Source organism: Thermobia domestica, chromosome 6 (genome assembly GCF_964235325.1).
Source record: "Thermobia domestica chromosome 6, izTheDome1.hap1.1, whole genome shotgun sequence".
Lineage (NCBI taxonomy): Eukaryota > Metazoa > Arthropoda > Insecta > Zygentoma > Lepismatidae > Thermobia > Thermobia domestica.
Genome location: NC_137459.1, coordinates 164,770,281 through 164,794,858, shown reverse-complemented (window position 1 = coordinate 164,794,858; position 24,578 = coordinate 164,770,281). Strand labels below are relative to the sequence as shown.

Sequence of the window (24,578 nt, the reverse complement as noted above, 5' to 3'; positions counted from 1 at the left end):
CACACAAACTTGTCGTACAAAAAATGTTCAAATATTTGTCCACAATGTAAGTGGCAATGTCTTTTTGGTTTGTGTCTGAGAATTTCAACAAACCAAACTTATCAGTTTTTTTTTTTTTTTTTAAGTACTGGCGTTATTGCATGTATCGCACATTCAGCTTTCTATTTAAGAAATTAGAACTAATTTCAATATGAAGGATACCAAGATTGCGTTCCTGGTTGATAAACATCCCGAGAGACCTCTACTCACACCCATTGCTCATGTACATTCTCAAATTAATGCTACTTGTTTCACCTTTCCCAAATAGCCCGGTCGTTACTTTTGGGATGATCTGTATATATTTTTTTAATTTCCTGTTTATTAGAAAACTATTTCACAGTTTTGAAAACCATTTGTATATGTTTACATAGTATCCTCGAATTAGTGTGGGAAGTAAATGTATGTGCTGGTCACGAGTGTTACTGGCAATTTTTATTTCTAATAGTCTTCCTTTCTTTATTATTTTGTCTTTATTTTTAAGACTATATTGTACAATTATGCAACAAGACTAAAGAAGACGATGATGATGAAATGGGTGATAATGATAGAATAACGAAAGTGGAAAGAAACGGAGGAACCCCGAGAAAGCTCACGCACACGGTGTTTGTCCACCACCAAGCCAAGAGTCACCACGTGGAGTGAAATTTCACAAGTACTCGTAGTTGATGATATGTTCTAAATTTACGACTTAGATAAATAATTTCTCAAAAAAATAATGTAACAATTTGAGCTACAGCTAGGTTTGAATTAATGACCTTATGACTGATAGCCAATCCTTGGTAGTGAATTATCGTAGTAACGTCGACTACAATATAGTATAGTGATTTGTCCCATATATAAAAAAAAAAACAATAATTTCGTTTTATTTCTTGAAAATCGTTAGGCAAGCTCTTTGCACGAGGAAATTTTATATTTCGATGTCGCCTGTACAAATTTTACTGGATATGTGAAAATATGTTGCATAGAACGTCATTCAGAGAAAGATAAACAGAAACTTAGGCATTGCTGACTTTTTTAACCTAATGATAATGGTTGGCTGACGTTAAAGTGCAGACAGCGTTGAATATAAATCCATCTTTATGTACTATATGTCGCTTTAACATGAATCTTCGGTAGAGTTTTCTTTTCTTTTTTTTTCTTGTATTGATTAGTTCCTTCTACTTTCAGCCAGTCGTAATTAATGCTGCTGGAGGTGGTCTGCACTTGCAAAAGTATATAACCATCTACGTACTGCTGGCAGGTGTGGTTGGAGGAATTCTTTTGGTCATCTCCTTATTTATCTTTTGCAAATATTGTCGGGGGAAGGAAGACCAAGAAAGCTCATCGTGAGTAGTAAAAATTTCATGTATCTGTCTCTCTCTCTCTAGTCTTTCTTCTCTCTGTCCTTCAATCTGTTGGTTTCTATCTATTACACACTCTGTATGGTATGTTATATGTTTGTGCCACTGTCCATCAAAACATATTTGCTCGAGTTTTACTCCATCAGTTTGACGTACTAACTTAAATCGTTGTTGGAAAAGCCACAATAAGTTAACGACCAGACACGCTTCCTCAAATGCAAACGAAATGTCTAGTTTTCCTAGAAGAAACTCTTCAAATCTCAAGGATGATTTTGAAATAGCCTGTATTTACAATCTGAAGCTTTTTATAGTATATCGTGTAGATTGCAAGACATTGGATTGAGAGTCAAAGCGAGTTAGTTTTATGCAGATCTACTGAAATGTTGCTCATTGCAGAGCGTTATTATACTATCGTCAATAAATTCATTGTTGTTATGCACAATGTATACTAATGACATATCATTCTTCTTTTAAACAAAACAAACTTCATTCATATAGAAATTTTCGATGACTTCAAAATGTGGATCATCTTCTTCCTTCTTGCTTGTTACAGGTAATAAGGCGTACTTCCTGTTAGTATAATTAAAGTGTCAGTTCCCCGCTTTTGTTTCTAGAATAATTTACAATTAATTACTATGTAAATATGGGATAGTAATTTAATATATCGATGTTGGCTTGTTAATTGAATACATTTGTTATGGAAAGTTCTGTCAGATTGTCAGCCTGATTAAAATTTATGTAATATTTTATCCTTAGATTTCCTACGTAAGATGTTTTCTTAGCAAAATGGTTCCATTGTAGAGCGCTTACTTTTCGTGTAAACTGTCAAATATCTATTTCCAGACTATAGAAATTTGACATACAACACCGTGTATATGGATCGCCCGTTTCCATTGTTCCACTAGCTCCTCCCTCATTTATCAGTCGTCCATTTATCTTACAGAGCATGGATGTTATACATAGAAGAACAGTTATTTAACATTCTATATGGTCCTGCAGAAAAAGCCACCCTAAATTTTTGAAAAATTTAATTTGTCACATGACTCGTCCCTTCCCCCCTTCGCTCTTGTCAATATATTCTTGGAATTATAACTGAAAATTTCATATGAATTGCTACAAAATGTCTTGAGAAATCATCAACAGTTCAGTTTGAATATTCTGCTTCAACTAGTCCAATATTCATATTCTATTCTGACACACGTTACTCTTTAGGTACCCCCAAATAAAGTAACCACAAGCATTGAAGCAGACAATCGGATAGGATACTATACGCATCCTCTGTGTGAAATCACTCGGGCCTCATACAGTTGTCCTAATGCATACATTGAAGGATTTCCAGTGTGAGTAGTAGTTTCAACGTGCTGAAGCCATGTTTTTTTCACATACAATACCTCGTTTCCATAATTTTTGTACAAGAAATGAGTTGAGTTGATTTTGATTTTAACGTCCCCTTCAACAGCAAGGCCATATGAGACGTGGATCTACTGATTAATGAGACGTGGAATCGTGATGAGACGTGGAATCCGAACCACATGAGCTCCCGCCGGGAATGTACAAGAAATGTTAGCAAAGTTAATGTAAGGTGGGGACCTTACGTTCACAGCGTTGTCTTCATCATCTTCAAAGAAGTAGAGGCCAGTAATGCCGAATGATGCTAACCAACACCACACAAGAAGTGATACAAGAACCAGTAATGGTAGTTCTGAGTATAGACACAACCATAGATTTGGAAATTAGCTTCGTCCGACAAGAGCATAATATGAAAACTAAGAATGATTAAAATGAGTTTGCAATTAAAACTGCAAATATTCATGTCCGTGGCACTCAGTTATTGCACCACAATAAGTTTGTATGGGTAGAAGTTAAGGTTTATTTTGCGTACTGAGCAGTTAGAAATTCAAATCGTATTGGAACGTTGTAATGCAGCTTCAGAACAGAACGACACACACATCAATATTATTTGGAGTTCCAACGTTACGTGGTTTTCTTAAAAGTCTGTTCTTAACAGCGGAAGGCGCATCTCCAAAGTTCGTAACACAAACAATATAGTATAATCTCGGCTTAGAACACTATGATTCCGATTAATATTAAATTGCTGGCAAAATGCCCGCTGAATAACAGTTACTGACTAATAGTTAAAAACAAGAAAAAAATAAATTCTTCAGGAATTGTCCAGGGAGTAACATGTTGAAAAAATATATATTATTTTACTACAACCACACATACAATTAATTATAACCTTTCTTTAACCCATTGGCGGAAATTGGGAGTTATTCTTCCCGCCAAAGAAGCTTAAGTATGATCTTATTCGCTCCAATGGGAACGGTTATTCGCGTTATAGCCATATATATTTTTTTTCACTAAAACAATGTAAATTGTAGTTTATTTTTTCGCGTGTGTTGCTCAAAAGATGGAAGAGGTATCGTCCTATGAATTCTAGAAAAAAATATCCAGAAGAGAGTTAAACTAAGATTAAAATTAGACGGAAATATGAACAAAAATTTTCGAATAGGCTAAGGAAATATCACGAAAAGAAAAGAGAATCAAATTACACCAAATAATTAGTTAGAGATGTGTAACAAAGTGTATATTAATACACTATTTATAATAAAAGTTTATATTAAGCTATGAAAATTTTACTAAACTAGGATTCACACCAATAATCTTAGCGACGCTGAAAACTAATGACTCGACATTAATATCGGTTGTTTTCTTTGTTTCTACATGCCACTACTTCATCTACGTCCACTATATGCTAATGTTGCTGAACTTGAACTCAAGTTACATCGGAAACGTCACTTTATGTAAGCGACCCCGAAAACTATGGATTCGACACTAATATCGATAGATTTCGATCATTTTTATGTGTTCCTCTCCCATGCCCTTAGGAATATTACGGGTCTTACCCCAACTGAAGTTGATCTTGGACCAAACGACGTCCCAAGCAGCTGTTCGGGTGGTTAACCAGTTAAGTTTATGTCTGAGATACGATATTCTACTCTCGCTTGGCAAAGGTTATTCTCGGAGCCCGGCAGACGGAGGTGCGTCGCCCTATCATGTATGTCATGTGTTACTTATAAGTAAGTTCCGAAACCTAGCAAATCAGGAAAGAAAGTTGCGATCAGTCTATGTGAAATTTTATTAATAGATTTGGAGCTAGAACTAAATTCGATATCAAAGGAAATGGTACATAAAATGGTTCACAAAAAATCCGGTCCATGTCGTAGTTTTCAATCTACTGTTCATATGTATATTAAAGGAATTACCTGGTAGACATTATGGTTTTAAAAGTTTGAATGACAGGACATGCTACGCTGGTGACTACTGAGTTCTTTTTTTCTTTCGACAATCTATCGCTGAGGAAGTTGCCCCGGTCATCTGAGAAGAGTGTGTGCGCTCTACGATCGAAATTCGTTATTTAAACACCTAAGGAAATAGAATATTATACATTTGTACTGCTGCCATATCCTAACTATACATAGAACTACATGAACTAACATAAATTAAAGCGTTTTTTTTTCAATTGACGTGGAAAGTTGAAATTTGGCGTGATTGTAGTTTTCAAGGGCTAACAGACAGGAAAATTACGAAAATTTTAATATTTGTAATTTTTAGGTGGTCTAAAGGGGCGGGATGAAGAATTTACCCACCTTATTTATATTGGCCTTTTTTGGACCTAAAATCTCATATTTTAAGTACTTGGAATTGAACTACAAACTTGAAATTCGGCATGCGTGTACGTTTTCGTTAGTATTACATAACAAAATCAATAAAACTAAAAATAAATCCAATTTACAGTCGTTTTATGGAGAACTGAAAGCTTTTTCCCATGTTATTTATGTGGGACACCTTTTACACCCCAAAAATATTGGGCACTTCCTGTGGAGCTACAATTATTAAATTTGACATTATTGTAGCTTTTTAGGACTAACCGACAGAAAAATTATCAAAACTTAATATTTTTGGTCTTTACGGGATATTAAAGATTCCGTATGTTATTTAAATGGGCCTTTTTTTTAAACAGATATCATGTTTAAGGTACTTGGAATTGGAATACAAACTTGGAATTAATTATGCTTGTACGTTTTCGTCAGCATTACCTAAATAAGTCAGTAAAAATACAAATTTACATTTGTAGAGTGGTTTTATGGGGAACTGAAAAATCTTTCCCATGTTATTTATATGGGACACCTTTTACATCCCAAAATGTTTAGGCACTTCCGGAAAGATTAGAATGATGAAATTTGGCATGATTGTAGCCTTCAGGGACTAACTGACAGGAAAATTGCCAAAGTTTTTTTTTTTTTTTTTAATTTTTAAAGTGTCTAAAGGGGAAGAAGAAATGCCCATGTTATTTAAATGAGCGCTTTCTTGGAATACAAAATCAAAGTATTTAGATAGTTGAAATAAGAAAAGAAACTCTAAATTTGGCAGAATTGTACATGCGAGATCGTAGGAGGAGCAAAGATGGGGTTTGGGAGCGAAATCCCCAGCCGGGCAAATTAGGAAATATAAACAGCTAATGCACGAAATTCACTGTTGATGTAAAGGTTGATACACGAAAGATGCGAGGCCGTAAGCCGAATAAACGCAGGGTTTCGTTGGCTGAGCCCGCAGCTAGCCAAATCTATCTATCTATCTATATATCTATCTATATATATTACACTCTAAAGAATGAAGTGTTGAAATAACACAAAATGACTACCACTTTAGCCTGTTATTTTGTGTTAATTCAGCATCAAGCACAATCGCCTTCCGAGTATATCAGAAATAACTCGTTATTACCTGAGAGAAGTTGCATTGGTATTAATGGGCAAAGCTTTGCGAAATATATTTGGCACTTATACCAACGAGCGAATAATGTTCTATGCTTTCGCTTTTTTAAGTTTAGCAACCTTACAGAGAGCTACACCCTCTTTTAGGAAAGGGAAGTTAAAGGTATAGGAGTGTGGAATTTATGGGTGGGCTATGGGCTGTTTTATTACTATATTTATTTAATCTTCTTTTATTTTGAAGTCTTAATGATATTTGCTATGTTTTCTGTAATCGGTCACAATAATATTGTTATAAACCTGTGAATCATCTGACAACAGTTACATAGGTAACAGTTTTGCCATCTTTTGTTCATACGTGCTCATACACAAGAATAACAGATAAAGAACATAGATGGAAGCACTGCTATCTGTGTAACTGCTGTCAGATGATTCATAAGTTTACAACAATATTATTGTGATTTATTACAGAAAACAGAATGTTAATAATTACTTGTCACAAATACGAAATATATTTCGCAAAGCTTTGCTCAAGAATAAAGAACAATGGAAATACTCATAGCCAGTAACGAGGAATTTCTGATATGCTCTGAAGGCAATGTGTTTGGTGTTGAAATCTTCCGGCTCCCAATAGACCAGCCAGTCAAACATCCCCGGATGTAGTAATCACTTTATTATCGATTGCAAATGACTGTGAGCTGCAGGTTCTTGATACGATTGGAAGTGATCATTAGGGTGGAGTGAAAAAAACTTTTTTCACCAAGCAAAACGCCTGGGGTCGAAAAAGTTGCGTAGTGACCTGGTGACAACGGGTGTAAAATATTTCCTTGATCGGTTGATATCTTCAGGTTGCGCATGTGCACTAAAGTTTGGCGAAAATGAGGAAAATTTGAAAAAAATAGGATATTTTAATTTATTTTTTTATTTATTTTTTTTGTCACCAAGCAAAACGCCTGGGGTCCAAAACGTTGCGCAGTGGCCTGGTGACAACAGGTGTAAAATATTTCCTTGATCGGTTGACATCTTCAGGTTGCGCATGCGCACTGAAGTTTGGCGAAAATGAGGAACATTTGAAAAAATGTAATATTTTAATTTCTTTTCTTTTCTTTTTTGTCACCAAGCAAAACGCCTGGGGTCCAAAAAGTTGCGTAGTGGCCTGGTGACAACGGGTGTAAAATATTTCCTTGATCGTTTAATATCTTCAGGTTGCGCATGTGCACTAAAGTTTGGCGAAAAGGAAGAAAATTTGAAAAAAATGGGATATTTTAATTTATTTTTTTTTATTTTTTTTTGTCACCAAGCAAAACGCCTGGGGTCCAAAAACTTGCGCAGTGGCCTGGTGACAACGGGTGTAAAATATTTCCTTGATCGGTTGATATCTTCAGGTTGCGCATGCGGCATCGTCAGGTTCAGGAAGACTCCGGTCCAAGGTCCCAATTTGACACGTAAGCTGACTATTCGGATTCCAACGATGGCATCGATTGCGCGCAGTCTGCTAGTGCTGAGACAACTGACCAATCAGTAACCTTCGATACCCGGAAATCCACAAAGCAGTCGCCCAGTACCAGTCTCAAACTCCCCACGTTTGCCCAGGTGTTAGAAAGATATGGGATTGCTGACAGGCCTGCCGCAGCGATTGCTTCTGCTATTCTGCACGACACAGCCCATCCGTCAGCTGAGAGTACGGTCAACGACAGAAGCAAAGTAGGGGAGAGCGAGAGAAGATGAGGGAGGGTTTACAAGATCCGCCCCTCCAGCTCCAACCACTGCAGGCACTCTACTTCGACGGGAGAAAGGACAAAACGATGTCTGTTGAAATGATGGCTGGTGGAAAATTACATCGCAGGGAGATTGTGGAGGAACACGTGTCCCTAATCAGTGAACCAGGGTCTACATACTTCGGACACGTTACACCAAAATTCGGATCTGCTATAGCAATTACGAATGCAATCCTGGAATACGCAACCGTCGTGAACATGGAGTTGTCGGGACTGCAGGCGATCGGCAGCGACGGTACTGCTGTCAACACAGGAAAGGAAAATGGGGTTATTCATTGCCTGGAAGTTCAGCTGGGCAAGCCATTGCAGTGGATAGTCTGTTAACTCCACTTCAATGAGCTTACCCTACGTCATCTAATCGAGTATCTAGAGGGTCCTACGAGTAGCCCACGAGGGTATACGGGACCACTCGCAAAGAACCTTCATATTTGCGAGAACCTTCCTGTCCTGGAGTTCCAGCCTATCCAAGGCAGTTTTCCCGACGTCGTCCCAGACCTCAGCACCGACCAGCAGTATCTACTCGACATCTGTCGGGCTGTCGCAACCGGGCAATTCCCGCAAGGGCTGGGAGGAAGAAGTCCTGGCATGTTGTCCCATTCACAATGGTTGACTACTGCAAATCGAATCTTGCGGCTGTATGTGGCGAGTGAAATCCCATCTGAAAACCTAGTCATCCTGTCCACGTTCGTGGTCTGCGTGTACGCTCCAATGTGGTTCAATATCAAGCGCCATTGGAAGATCACGGATGCACCAAAGAATCTATGGCATTCCATGCAGTTGTCGCAGTACCTCGATCCGGAACTGAAGAAGGTCGTTTACGACACCATGCAGAGAAACGCCTTCGCCGCATATCCCGAAAACCTCCTACTGGCGATGCTGCATGACGAGAGACCTCATATTCGTACTTCGGCCAAGAAACGAATACTGAAGGCAAGAGAGGCTCCTCCTGGTCCTGGCGGCTCGATTCGAACCTTCGAAGTTCCGCCGTTGAACTTCAGCGCCAAGGATTACACAGACATCATCTTTTGGCAAGACCTCGCTGTCACCAAACCACCACTCGTTATTGGACTGCCAGAAGATAGCCTGGATCAAGATCAACTTCAAAATCTGTGGTGGAAGGATCTACCGTGCCATACGCAAGCAGTCGAACGATGCATTCGTGTGGTGAGAGAAGCTGCAACTCAAGTCTGTGGACAGGACAGGCGCGATGGTTTTTCATCCGGGCACGTCTTCCGAATCGGCTCGCGATGCCGAAGTTTGAAACTAAGAAAGACTTTGGCCCCTGTTAATCATTAATTAATTAATGAATAATTAACTAATTGCTTCTTAACTTACTCTTACAAACAATACATGATACATGAATGTTGCTAACAGAACTTCAGTGCACGAATTGGGCTTAATGGCATAATAGAATTTATTGGTAAAGCAAAAAAGGATGTTACTTCAGTGCGCATGCGCAACCTGAAAATATCAACCGATCAAGGAAATATTTTACACCCGTTGTCAACTTTTTGGACCCCAGGCGTTTTGCTTGGTGACAAAAAAATAAAAAAAATAAATTAAAATATCCTATTTTTTCAAATTTTCCTCATTTTCGCCAAACTTCAGTGCGCATGCGCAACCTGAAGATATCAACCGATCAAGGAAATATTTTACACCCGTTGTCAACAGGCCACTACGCAACTTTTTGGGCCCCAGGCGTTTTGCTTGGTGACAAAAAGAAATAAAAGCAAATAAATTAAAATATCCTATTTTTTTTAAATTTCCCCCATTTTCGCCAAACTTCAGTGCGCATGCGCAACCTGAAGATATCAACCGATCAAGGAAATATTTTACACCCGTTGACACCATGCTACTACGCAACTTTTTGGACCCCAGGCGTTTTGCTTGGTGAAAAAAAGTTTTTTTCGCTCCACCCTAGTGATCATTGTCCAATCAAACTGTCCATTAAGAAGTGTCACCCATCTATACAACATCTCGAACCTCATATTATCCACCGTTATGATAAAGCCGACTGGCCTAAATTCCGGCAGTTCGTTCATAACCAGGTCTCCACTCTTAATCCACCAACTTCTGAACAAGAAATGTATTCCACAGTCAATCACATCACAGACATCTGTCTTTAATACAAAATCACGACAACATTTCCGAGAATACAAACAAACCGAAAACGAGGAGTGTCTTCGTTATCACCGGAGATCGCATCGCACAGTAACTAATTATCTCATAGCCGATAAACGTCGAACTTGGATCAGTGCATGTAATAAACTAAATGACGAAGCATCTCCAAGTCGGTATTGGAAATCTCTTCACAGGATCACAGGCAGAAGTACCAAAATTTCGTATCATTTATTAGACAATGGTGTCCTTCTCCTTACTGACCTACATAAGGCCAACGCTTTTGCAACAGAATTACAGTCAGTTTTCACGCCTAGGATATCACCTCATTCTCATGACCATATAGACGTGGCTACTATTCCTTCTTTACAACCATCACTTTCACACATAATTGATGATGAAGATCCTCTTACATCGCAAATCACTACACATGAACTCCAACGTACACTTCAGAAGAAACGCAACACCGCGCCAGGCATTGATCGAATTTCCTATCGGCTACTTAAAGAGGCTGCGCTTTCTTTACTGACATTACTTCTTGCAGTCTACAACTTTATCCTCCGCACCGGTTTTTACCCACTGGATTGGAAGATTTCCAAAATATGCATGTTTCTCAAACCTCATAAGCCGGCAGAAGATGTAAGTTCTTACCGCCTATACAGCTCACAACAGTCTTTAGTAAACTGTTTGAAAAAATCCTGGTACAGAGGCTTCATTTACATATTCAAGAACATAATTTATTACCCTACATCAAGCAGGTTTTAGGCCAGCATTTTCAATTAATGACCAATTACTTCGTCTGTCAACACTGATCACCAATCAGTTTAACAAAGGCCTTCCATCTTGCCTCGTTTTAATGGATCTCGAAAAAGCTTTCGACAATGTTTGGCACTACGGGCTAATTCGAAAGTTGCAGAAATTAAACCTTCTAACCAGTTATTTACGTTTCATATATACCTTTTTAACTAATCGGATCGGATATGTCTACATTCGATCTACTGTCTCCCACCCTATTTTCCCCTATTCTGGTGTTCCACAGGGTTCTGCGCTCAGCCTACTCCTCTATATACTGTACGCCTCCGATATTCCTCAATCCACGCAGAGTGTGTACTTATTCCAATACGCTGACGACACAGCCTTTCTAGTTCTGGGCAAGACCATGCATCAGATCAGCACACGTTTGCAGTCAACTCTCAATCATTTTATGCAATGGTGCTACCCCTGGCGATTAAGTCTAAAAATGCAAGCACTGGTCTTTCTACCTCCTAAACGCCGCTCGAAAGTTCACCGTAACCCACGGAACCTTAACGTTACTCTGCAAGACCATCAACTTCGTCCAACCCCTACGGCTACATATCTCGGGGTAGTTTTTGACTCTAAATTAACTTGGAAAGCTCATCTACAGAAAATAACGCAAAATGCTAATTTACGACTCAATCTTTTACGGCGTCTCACGGGAACCACCTGGGGATTACACGCACCTCTTTTACTTAATACATACAAAATGTTCCTCAGGCCCATTTTAACTTGTCGCCATATTGCTTGGTGCAATGCTCCAACAAAGTTCTACAACCGATTATCCATACTAGAACGACATGACATTAGAACTGCGTATCGCATAAAGTTACCATATCCGAACTTCCTGACTTATGAACACATCAACTTTCATCCATCACCTTGCCGACATTCGTTTGAAATACAGTCTCTCGCCTACCAGTATCACATCCATTATTTCTTGATACTTTACAAGCTGATGCCGAAACTGACGCACCGTATAAATATTTGCATACAGCGTTAAACGTTCTTATCACGTTATATTTCAAAAAACGCACATCCTACAGCTGAAGAACACGACATCTTTCATATATATCATATACCCAATCATCTTCCTCATTTATTTCCATTTTAGCACAATGTCTCAGTTGAATACTAACTTTGGGCTTTCCCCTTGTTGTAATCAATCTCGAGTCGCCCCGAGACAGAAGGACTAAACTGCATTTTTTAATCTAACACTATGTTTGTGACTGTGGCGTGTAAGCACTGCATTTCATTTTACATCATCATGTTTATTTCATAAAGCACAACACACTGCTTCTATGCCAGTTCTCTTTATACTTGCACTATTTAGATGTGTATTTTGTTTTCTTGTATCCATATTTATATTTATTCACTCACCTGATTTTTTTGTTATTATTCGTTACTTTTCAGCACTATTTATTTATAAGACTGCACTTAGACCATCATACATAATTTAAAACAACAATGTCTACAATTATGTGCCAAAGAGAGGGCGTAACCCTCTACTGGCTAGGGCTAGGAGTCATACACCAAACCATCTAATTTTGAAAACAACAATTAAAATTGATGAAATAAAGTACAACCTACAACTCCCTGATCCTTTACCTTTAAAAAAAGTTTGGTGTTGAATTAACACACAAGTAACACACTAAAGTGGTAGTCATTTTGTATTGTTTCAACACCTCATTTTTTGCAGTGTAGTGTCGAATCTGTAGATTTCCACATCGCTGAGATGAACAGTGACACTTCTGATGCCGTTTAAATCCAAATTCAGCCCCGTAAGTTGGGGCAAGGGGGAGGGAAATATATAAAAATGATCGAAATGACCAATATTTGTGTCGAAGTCGAATTCATAGCTTTCGGGGTCGCTGAGATGAAAAATATCACTTCCGATACCGTGCCCCGCAACATGGGGAGGGGAGAGGATATATATAAAATCATCGAAAATGACCGATATCAAAGAGCGCTTTCATAATAGTAAAGAGTATCTAAATAACGGAACGTATTACTATTTTTTTTCTTAATTTAGCCAAGCTAAGCGGGTAATTGATGCAAGTCCTGTGTAAACATAAACCACTTTAAATTAAACAACCGATTTCATAGTTTCAACAATTTTGTGCACAAAATTGTTTATCGATTAGCAATCTTCACCATAGGGCTAATAAACAATCTACTCTATATTATTAATATTATTATTATTATTAAGTTTATGCTATTGCTGAATGTTGTAGGCAGGGGCGTCATTTGTGACTCCAGAGGAAGTAATTGCCTCCATCTAAGTTTATCATTTGTATACATTTTAATCCATAATATAATAATATACCGAAGGAAAACCTGAAAAGACACTGACCTTGAGGATTTTGACCCTCTCCCGTTCCGCTAGCAAAATCTGAAATGGCGCTGCTGGTGGGAAACTAATTCATAATATTCCTTTTTTTTTTTTTTTTTTTTTTTGCAAAAGAAAGCATTTTTTGAGCTAAATTAATATATAATTTACGAAAGGCAAATAGTGAAGCTTACAATGGTGTAATTAATAAAAATCGCAATAATTATTTATTAGCATTTAATGAATATCGACGAAAAGGCTATGATAATCCGGATGCCCAGACGGAGGAGTCACAATGCAGAGTTCGCACTGATATTAGAGTTGGATCTAAAATTAGTTGAGGTATTTAAGACAGTAGTAAATAAATTATTGCATGATATATATATATATATATATATATATATATATATATATATATATATATATATATATATATATATATATATATATAGAGAGAGAGAGAGAGAGAGAGAGAGAGAGAGAGAGAGAGAGAGAGAGAGAGAGAGAGAGGTGCCGATATCGCACGGGTTCTAAATCGCACCACCCCTAGTTTAAAAAGAACCGTAGTACTAACATGCCATCTGGTAGTCAAATTAAATTGTAGTAGTATTTACTCCTACTTAAGAATACTCAGATAATGGCATAGAAAAGTGACGACGTTCAATAGGTTACATGTGTCTGCAGTTGCAGTACAATAAAATTGGAGAATTTGTTACTAATTTTCGGAGTATTTTGCAGTAGAATACGAATTAAGGTAAGATAATTAGCTTATGTTTCAATAAGTAGTAATAAACAAATTACTATTAACTTTATAATGACAATCTCAAGTTATTTTTTCTAATTTGTGAGGTATGTAAAAAAATCATTTTAAAAAATGCCATAGTTTCCAAAATCACACTAATACCATGTGTCCGAAGTCGCACCAGTGCAGTTTTGATTCCCGTGGTGTAATTGCTTTTCCTGGTTTCTTTCTCGTCAAAATTCACACAAGATGGGTACACGCTAATACAGAAAATGGTCTCCACAGTCTATGAATCGTGCTTTGAGCGAGGATAGAGAAAATAAAGTGAAATTAAATGAAATAGCAAGTAAGTATTGTACTCCAAAGAAAGCATTTTTGCGACATTATCGGAAAAACGAAAAATCGCCAAACCTACTAAAAACGGTTCATGAAATCATTACGCTGCCCAGTCCAATAGCAGGAGGAAGCAGGCCTATCAACAAACAACCACAGAGAACAGAAGTTCTCCCATCAAGTCCTTACAAAAAACATCTTGAAAAACAACAAAATCAATCATGAGTATCTAAACGTGTGGAGAGATCTAATCTTTATGTATGTACTTCAGGAAAACTTAACACCAAAAAGTGTACTCGATAAGTAGATACATCCAAATCACGATGCTTTGAGCTATACATTCGCAGTGTTTCAAATTTGTCTATTGAACAAGATTGGTTTTGCATCTCTTGTCAACAAAATTTAGTCAAATATATGGTACAATGTGTTTTATGTAGTCTGGATACATGAGTCTTGTGTGGGTATTTCAGGAGAAGAACGCACATTCCAATGTGCATATAAGGTATAGCTGTCCGTATTTTCAATAAATACAGATACGTTTATATTTCATAGGATTATGAACAAGATTGCTCATGTATTATTGCTTATTGAATCAAAATATGGATTTTTTTCCTTTAATGATATATTCTTTCTCGTATTAATGTTATTTCTAAGGTGTTATTTTTGTGCTCGGTTATTTCCATTGCAGTATTTTTTTCTTTGAAGATGTATTATTCCTCGCCTTAATGAAACATGAATAAAATAATGTGAGATTCAATGCAGAAGATAATTTGTTTTATCCACATACTTTACTGTTAAATTTGCATGTATTCAAACGGCGGTGCGATTTTGGCTTCACATAGTGCGATTTGGGAAACCTGTTGTGTAAATCGCACCAATGGAAGGCTTCTAAAATATCATCATTTTATCATGATAATGATAAGATATTGTTATGAAATCACTACGAAAGGATCGGGAAACTACAAAGTTGAATACGATAAAAAAATCATTTAAAATCTCTTCAAAAAGTTTCGAATTAGAACCATTTATGTAAAAAGTAGTGCGATTTTGGCTACTCTCCCCTATATAATATATATAAGAACAACAAGTTTTAACTAATATGTCAACTGGGAAATTAAAACTTGTACCTTTCAATAAGTTTAAACTATACATGGACATATCAGGGAATTTAGGAGGGTCGTGGCCTGTAGGTTGATACAATTTCTCATAACAATTAAAATTTATGATGCATTTGAATCAATCGTGTCATGGTTTATGACTTGCATCATCGTAAGAAAACGCCGTAACAATGATATTTCTGACATGAAAATGTGAGCTGATTATAAACAAGAGTGGTGTAAAAAGTTGTATAAGTTAGTAGCACAAGATGACTCCTGGGAACGATACTCGGACTAGATGCTTCCCTGTAAGCAATTGCAAACCTGACACTTTTGAAGGTTCCGTTACAATTGACTTGAAGCTTCGTATTTTAAGTAGTATCTTTACTTATTATCATTGTGAATTTAAAATGATATTAGGTACCTTTACTTTTAATTGTTATTTCGGGGTCAGGATGAATCATTGCTAGAGTACTTACCTCTGGAGTATGGGGTCTCCAGTTCGATTCCCAACAAAATAAGTTTACGGTGGACAACATCGTGTCCATGGGATTTCTCGGGGTACTTCAGCCTATTTTTTTATTCCACCAATTCTTCCATCGCCATTCCTTCATTTAACCATTGTCTCCCTTAGCCGAAAGGACATAATCGTGGGACGTTACACTTACAATTTTCATTTCGTTTTAAATTGTTGTAAGGAAAATTGCCTTTAAGATCTGGAGAAACTGCTTCTTCTCTAAGATGCAATACAAAACGTATATTAAGCCTAAAGTCAGTGGATTGAGTTAGTATAAGTATAATACTCGGAGCTCAAAGGAAATTGGCACTCAAGTTCCAACGATTATTACTCAAGTTAGCAACATTACTTTTCTGAAAAGTTAAAATAATTGTTTTAACTACTTAGTTAAACTAACGTATGTGTAGGTAAACGGAGTCACAGTGGAATAGTGGTAGAGCACTCACCTCTGACGCGTGGGGTCCCTCGTTAGGTTCTAGCACACATCAAGTGGGCTTTGTAGTGGATAAACACCGTGTGCGTGGATTTTCTTGGTGCTCTTCCATTTTCACCATCCCACCTTTACTATCCATCTCACCACAATCGTTTCTCTTAGCTTTGATTCATAATCATGAGTCGTTAAAACTCAAGAAAAAAGTGGGTAAACACAATATTTTATTATTCGCAAGAGTCCTCTGGTTGCTAAGCGGTTTCTGTACACGATTTTAGCGTGGCAGACCCGGGTTCGGTTCTCGGCGGGAGGTCATGTGGTTTGGATCCCACATTAAGATGAAGGTCCACGTCTTCCATATCCTCACTGTTGAAAAGGACGCTAAAATAAAATTAAAAAAATCTATTCGCAGAAAATAAGTTTTCATTTTAGCATTCTAGTTGCATACCCTCTTTTTATTTTATCAATAGATGAACGATTATTTCGTCTTTCAGACCCTACTTTTGCTGATGTTAATTTTGTTACTTTAAGATGTGCATACATGTATAGCATTTTGATTAGAAATTACAACACGACTTAATGTGTGTGAATATTTGGACAGAAATGTTATTCTACTTTGGCAGATATTACTATACCAAGGTATCATTAGCAGCACACAATGACGTCAGTGGAGCTATGGAGTGAACTTTCTTATACCTTCTATTACTACAAGGAACTGTGGATGCTAACTTGCACAAAAGTAAAATACTTGTTTGTTTTTTTTTTTCGTACAAATAATACAAGTCGTCTATTTGAAGAGACAAGTTAATTTAAGTTGAATGCAACAATATTTTCTCCTTTGTAGCAATTCACAAAAATAAAACTTTTTGACTGAATGGATGAGGAACAAACACCCAAATGAAGTTATCCTTAAGTACATTTCATGAATAGGGGTTTCATCTTGATATGCAAAGAAGAAAGAAAAGTAAGTAAGATGTCAAGTAGGAAGAACTATACTCTTTTTCAACAGTTTTCTTTCCCATTGTTAATGGATGATTTAGGAAATATATTAAATGCTTTGTTATAAGAGCATTAAGCAAGGCAAGCAATGACCTGTCTCTTGTGGAGCATTTGTCAATAGGGAAAACATATCGAAATGTCACTCGAGATTCCAATTCAATTCCGATAAACATAGCTTGTCCCTGCACTGAGAGTTTAGTTCGAACCGCTTATTTGTTCTCTACCTCGCACAATCCAATTTCAGATTACGTTCAAGGGAGCAAATAAATGGTTGTAGTTACGACAAACAAATTACAATTGAAACTAACGTGGTTTACTCTATACTCTGTTCTACGCATGAGAGCTTCTACGTTATTACATCCCTGTCCCACACTCAAGCCACGTTCTTGACTGCATTCATGCAGTATTGACCTTTTATTAAATAGCAATTTATACTTCAGCTGAAATGTATTTGTGGAGGACAATCTAATAATCAATTGCTAGTAATTCGCAAATGTTTCTTAAACTTTATTTCTGTACATTACAAATGCAACACCAAGAAGAAAGGTCAGATTGATATCATGTTTGCAGAATGTATAGGAAATATATAGTGAAATAATTAGCAGTGTAGTTTCGTGACTCATTACATGTATCGAACATGACCCTAAACAGCAACCGGAGGCAGTCAAGGGAACTACAGTTGAATACAGAGATTGTTCAGTCCACATTTGACCAATTTCGACTTACCTAAAAATTTAGAAGAATCCATTTCGCCAGGTCCGTAAGTGCTCGATGTGTTTCCCTTGGTTCCTAGCAATACCCCGACAGCGTAATTTCAACTGTAGTGGGCTTATCTGAAGAACTAGGAGGGGAATATTGTCTCATTCCCTTAGCTCAGCTTTCCAAAGTCCTTCCACAGTTGTCACACACCCTTTTCCCAAAGCCCGCTTCAGCAGTTCAAATCCACAATAGTCCATAGGACTTGCATCTGGAGATTTAACAGGTACCTCATTGAAAGGTATCACCTGTATACCACTTGCCTCCGCCATCTCCCTGTAGAATGCGAGGGACGATCGTGAGGTATATGATGAGGCCTTGTCCATGTGAATGCGCACCAGTTTGGCGTAATTTCCGTACATTGTTGGAATATCATGCTCCTAGATGGGCCGGATTATCTGCTCCTGAAAATACTGCGAATTTATTTTGCAGTACTTCGCCACCCTACGAATCTTCAGTTTACCTCGGTAAAAATAGTCAGTAACGATCATGAACCCTTTTCGGAAGGATTCTTTACAGACAAGGACCCACCTTCTAAAGTTCTTGGGGCCTTTCTCTCGGTACATGATGGCTCTCGGTTTGCCGCAGTCGGAACGGTAAATTCATGCTTCATCGGGTCTTACGACGTACATCCAGATACTTTGTTTTGCCACATGCCGTTCGTACAGCTTCCGGGTGTTACACTTTCGTTCCTTTTGGCGGGCATCCGTGAGAAGATGGCCGCGAGCTTTCATGACTTTTTCCAGCTTGAGTTGATGGTGTAAGATCCGGCTCACAGTCCCGAAAGACACGTCAAGACGATTAGCCATACACCTTTGTGTTGGCGGATTTTCTTGCATTGCCATTTTGCAAAGTTTCCTCTGCATGGTGGAGGTGGCCTTGCTGCATTCCCGCTTCCTAGGCAACTTCGTTGGCGATCCAAATGGTGGAGCTTTGTTGCCCTTGTACTTTTTAATAACATTTTTTATTCCACTTAAATTGATGTTGCAACCATTCTTCTTGCACTGTTTTCTAATGACAGAAACACTAAAGTGGGCGTCATAAAGAGCCGCTATATAGCCTTCCCAAAACCGGCTTAGTTTGGGCGGCATTTTGATCACAGAGCGGAAACCCACACACTTGGAATCAAATTTATGCAACACTCACAACAATGGTCCTGTTTTGTGCGTTATTGTCGTCCTGCCGGAAAAACAACTCCGTTCCCAGGAAGCCACTGCACAACACTGCAGGACGCCACGAGCCAGGTCGGGTAAGTCCATTCTGCCCGGGAGGGGGAAGGAACGAAATTGGCCAAACGTAGGTTGAACAACCTCTGTAGTAGTCGAGCATTATTGTGTATTCAGTGCGTCGGGATGGCCTAACAATATGCAATTGTTGTTGGTGTCAACAATTCCAGCAAAAGTGTGTCTTCTGTCGGGGAAGAACTGCAGCATATCGCATCTGCAGATTATTATTCTGCTATATTGGCATCCTTGTTGATCTAAACCCTTTTACGAAGATGTTCATATAACTTTATGAAGATATTGTGACTTACATAACCTCAATGTCCTGCCACAACCCAGAATAAGAGGACAGACTTATTGTGCGTACAGCTAATATACCTCTCAATAAGTTCGTAGGATGACTAATAAAACAACAACTTCTAGACAAAATTCGACTTTATTCATCAACATAGTCTCAATCAGCAATAATACGTTCATTCTAATGTTTCTCTAACATCCCGATGTCTCATTTGTAGAAAGACTTATCATTGCCCTCAGATTCGGCAACATCTCCTTTATTGGAGCCAAATCTCTTTCTCTGGGGCATTATTTGTAGGTCTGTAAACAGGTAGTAATGGCTTAGAACCAGATTCGGAGTGTACGGTTGATGGGGAAGAAATTCAAAGCGAAATTCGTGCAATTTTGCCATTGGTGCCTTCGCCTTGTGACACGGTGCATTATCTAGGCGAACAACAATTTTCCCTCTTCATTTGGGGTTGTTTCTTCGCAATTTCTTCCTCTACACGCACCAAGAACGCCATATATTAATTTGCTATTGACGGTTATTCCTTTCTCAACGTAGTCGATAAATATAAAATACGATACGCATTCCAAAATACGTATTCCAAAACCTTATCAGCTGCCATTTACATTTTGGTCTCTTTAGGCTGCTGTCGCCTGTTGCCATCTACTCAGCTGACTGCTAATTTGACTCTGTAATGTAGTGATGGATCCATGTTTCATCCATTGTCACATACCGCATGAAAAACAAATTATTGCCCTGAAAGAACTCCAAACAACGCCCTGAATCACCGACGCGTTGCTCTTTTTGGTTTGTGAGCAAACGCGGTACCCACTTCAAACAGAGCTTTGCCATCAGGTAATATTCATACAAAATCGTGAAAATACTGCCCTCTGATATCTTTAATGTGTCAGCTATTTCACACAATGCCACTCAACAATCGTCCAAAACTACTTTGTAGATTTGTTTATGTTTTCTGGAGCAACTGCCGAATTTGGACGATCATAGCATTCAGTATCATCGGCGTTTGTACGGCTGCATTTATATTCAGTTAACCACTTCACTACCATTTGTTTTAGTAGAGTATAGTCTGAATAACACTTGCAAAGCCACTGCTCTGCTTGAACGGAATTTTTCCCCGTTAAAAAGCAATGCTTTGTCAACACACTAAATTCAAATTGTCCCATCGTTTCGAAAGTTGCAAAAGTTGTGTAACTTGTGAAGTAAATATCAGATTGTTGTGAAATTGTGGCACGTATCGTTTTAAGGTTAGCACTTCCCAAACATCATATGGATTTGTGAATAGTCGCAACATCTATATTTAATCATACGAATTTAATATTTGTTTATAAATTTGGACCAGTGTTTCCATTATCTGGTCAAGAGGAGAATACTTGTTGCGGTTCTCTGATAATTATTTATATGACAGTTTATTTTGGCATGGTGATATAACGTGTCCAATTTCTAATTGTAACGTTTGTGGTGAAAATCCCAGTAATGCTGCTATGCTTTCGAATAAAGCAACATTTATCAACAAAATACTCTTCTATGGTAAGCAAAACAAACAACATTTATGACAGCAACAATACGTGTTTCGGAAAAGTTACAGGAAACTAGGCATAAAGGAGTTAGGATTTAGATTTCTGGGCTTTCCGCATCTAAGGTAATTTACCATGTCACGTTTGAGGGATGACGCCCCATCAGCGAAAACACTACCCGAGGAAAGGGAAGGAAGGAAGCGGTCTCTGATCTATACCTTAGATACCGCCCCGGCATTTACTTGGTGTGAATAAGGAAAACCCAGGAAAACATCATTCAGGGTGGCTGGACTGAAAAAGCATTTTACACTTTTCCGACCGAGTTTCCCCCACCGGGAATCCAACCTGGGACCGCTCCCACCGAAGGCCAGAGCGTTAGCAAGCCAGCCATAAAGTAGCCGAAGTTACCGTAAAAGCAAATAACTGCACACAGTAGCTGAAACATTGTTAAGAAAAGTCAGCGCTTCTTGTAAAGAACTAATAATAATAATAATAATAATAATAATAATAATAATAATAATAATAATAATAATAATAATAATAATAATTCTGGATTCAGAAGCTGCTAGTGAAATATCAAAAATTATTATGCTTTCTAACCCTATCACTTACAGAATTATTTACATGTTCTTGACATTGAAGACATTGTGAAGGAGAAACTCAACAACAGTCAGAAGTTTTCACCTCAGATCACCAAGTACACTGATATTAGTGGGCAGGGGCAACTCCTTGCTTACATTCTAAATTGATGAAGATGCAATTGTAGCTGTTATTATTTATTTTCAAAGAACTTCCCCAGCGAGCCACCAGTGAAAAAAAAATACAATAAATCTTATTTATTCTAATGAATATGTATTAATATGTATTAAAATGAAGAAATTGTGTTAATGTTTGTACAGACGGAGTTGCTTCTATGACAAGTCGAGTGAAAGGATTTGTAACTCAAGTGCGCGAAGCAAATCTTAACATAGGATGTGATCATTGCCTCATTCACCGCAAAGCCATTGTTGCTAAGTCATTCTCATATTCTCTGAAAGTTGTGATGGACGATGTAGTAACAGTTGTAGAAATCTAATCACGATCCCTAAATTCAGGGCTTCTTTTCGTGTTGTCAGGAAATGGGATCAGATAATACTACAGTCGTTCTACGTACAAGTACGATGATTATCGCGAAGAAAAATGTTAATGCAGATAGTTCAACTTAAAAAGGAGGTCTGTGTATTTCCGACCGTTGGCGGGCGTGCTTATTCGGATTTATTTGCAGATAGTGATGATATATGTAAACTGGTATATCCTTCCGATATTTTAGTGCATTCGGATCATTTGAACATAAAAAGGTGCTAGGTAAGAATTAAAATGTGCTTACTAGTATGGATAAGATTGAAGGATTTATGGATAAGCTAAATTTATGGGTACAGAGAATTCAATTGGGTCGTTCGAGATATTTCCAAACGTCTGTCCGCTTTCTGAGCGTAATAAATTTGCGATTGACTTAATTAACTGCACCATTTACAAATCCAACAGCAGAAATTATATATATATATATATATATATATATATATCAGAGGGATGGTTTAAGATTTCGACTGGATTCGTAGTCTATTCGCAGCGAATTCAGAACATATTTCAATTAATATACAAGAAGGATTCGCAGACTTAAAACCTAATAGAACATTGAAATTGAAACTTCTTGAAGTTCCTATAGATGGATTCTAGTTCACAATAAGGAGTTAATGCCAGGCTACCTCCGATACTTCAATTAATGTGCTATTGTCATTCTCAACTACATATTTGTGTGAACTGGGTTTCTCCACTGAATTCAAAACAGCAAAGAGGTAAAGACTCAAATCCTTCGTTGAAGAAATAATACACTCTCAACGATTCCTCCACGGACCGCCTTGCTGTGTGTAGTTAAGCAGACACATTGAAGGCATGAGTAAAATTATATATCTATTAAAATGCTACATTTGCAATAAAAGAATTGTTTTCTCTTTTTTTTTTGTTAAGGAGGAAGATATGGTAAGGTTTATTTTAAATGATTATGATCTTCAGTAAATAGATTTTGTCCTCCTGTCTCTCAGAGGGTTACGCCCTATCTTTGGCATGTGATGCTTTTATGCAAAATAGTTGCAAGAGATGGTAAGGGATGGGTTAAGATGTATTCTTTATTAGCAGCTGGAGTGGAAGACACTATGAAGAGGGTTGTGGAATCATCATCATACTACATTGTCATCATACTACATTTATGATCATACTAATTTTATGTCATCATACTACATTTATTTTTATTTAGTTGATAAATATATATTATATAGTGCTACAATAACTCTAAGATGCATAAATAAATTTTGCAAAGAGAGAAAAGGTGAAAGAAGTTCGAAAAAATCATACATATAACTAATCATCAGTGCAAGATAATCAAAGGTGTGGAATAGGTGCAGAATGTGGCCAGTGATACTGCGAAAAAGTGACGATGATAAATGAGATGAGGTGCCAGCACGTCACGAACATAAATGTGCTAATCAGGCAGATGCAGGGTATCTTCTGTCCCGGGACTAATGAACACAGGGGGAAGCCCTTATTAATGATGAGGATCGCTGTGCAATAATGGAAAACGATGAGGAGTGATCGGCAATGAATTAAATGTCGTAGATTTCTCGTTCGTCCGGTGTCAGGTGTATGTTGTTGATATATAGAGATATAAATATATTTAATGGTGAAAGTTTATACTGAAAGCTGGAGTCGGTGAGAGCGTCGGATTGAGAATGTCTAAAAAGAGCGGATGACCTGTGTGTATGCGAGAGTTGACATATCTAATACGGAGTTCTGCAAGATGTTCCGTAATTTTCGGAAAGGAGATGTATTCATAGGTGAGCCATGTGGGATATGGTAGTTTAAGGCGATAAGCTAGACGAATAACGTGTCTCTCCAGTGTGCAGAGCTTTTCGTAATAATAAGCAGAAGCATTACACCAGGCAGTATGTCCATAAGTGAGGATTGGGCGGAGGAACGCCTTATAGGTGTCAAGCAAGACATCCGTTTTTAAGCCTCAAGTTGTTCCAGTAAGTCGGCGTAAGAGATTCAATCGATTTTTAGCCTTATCTGTTAGCCCTTTCAGGTAGGCGTTCCAGGTGAGCTTAGAATCGAAGACCACGCCTAAGTAGGTCACAGTGGAGGTAGGATTTATAGGATATCCATCTATAGTGACTCGTATAAGAGTTGGGTTCCTGTGAACTCTGGAACATCTTTTAGGTGGTAAGAACACTACTGCTTGTGTTTTTTCTCGTTGATTGTTAGGTGTCATTTCTTGCACCAGGTGATGAAATTATTGAGTGTGGCCTGAAGAGCAGTATTAAGTTGATGTACAGTTCTGCCAAGAGCGAGGAAAGCCATATCGTCTGCATATTGAAATGTGAACACATTGTGTGGAGTTGGAGGTATGTCAGAAGCATAAAGTATATATAGTAAGGGGCTAAGTGCTGATCCCTTGGG

The 24,578-nt window shown here is 37.8% G+C and overlaps 1 protein-coding gene across 1 annotated transcript in view; it reads left to right on the top strand.

The window, feature by feature from the left end:
* Window positions 1-24,578, top strand: part of LOC145688305 (uncharacterized) — a 1,380,532-nt gene that overhangs the window by 765,765 nt on the left and 590,189 nt on the right. The window contains exon 4 of the mRNA XM_081762319.1: window positions 1,207-1,364. Coding sequence (XP_081618445.1) covers window positions 1,207-1,364 — 158 coding nt within the window. The remainder of the gene's footprint in view (window positions 1-1,206; window positions 1,365-24,578) is intronic.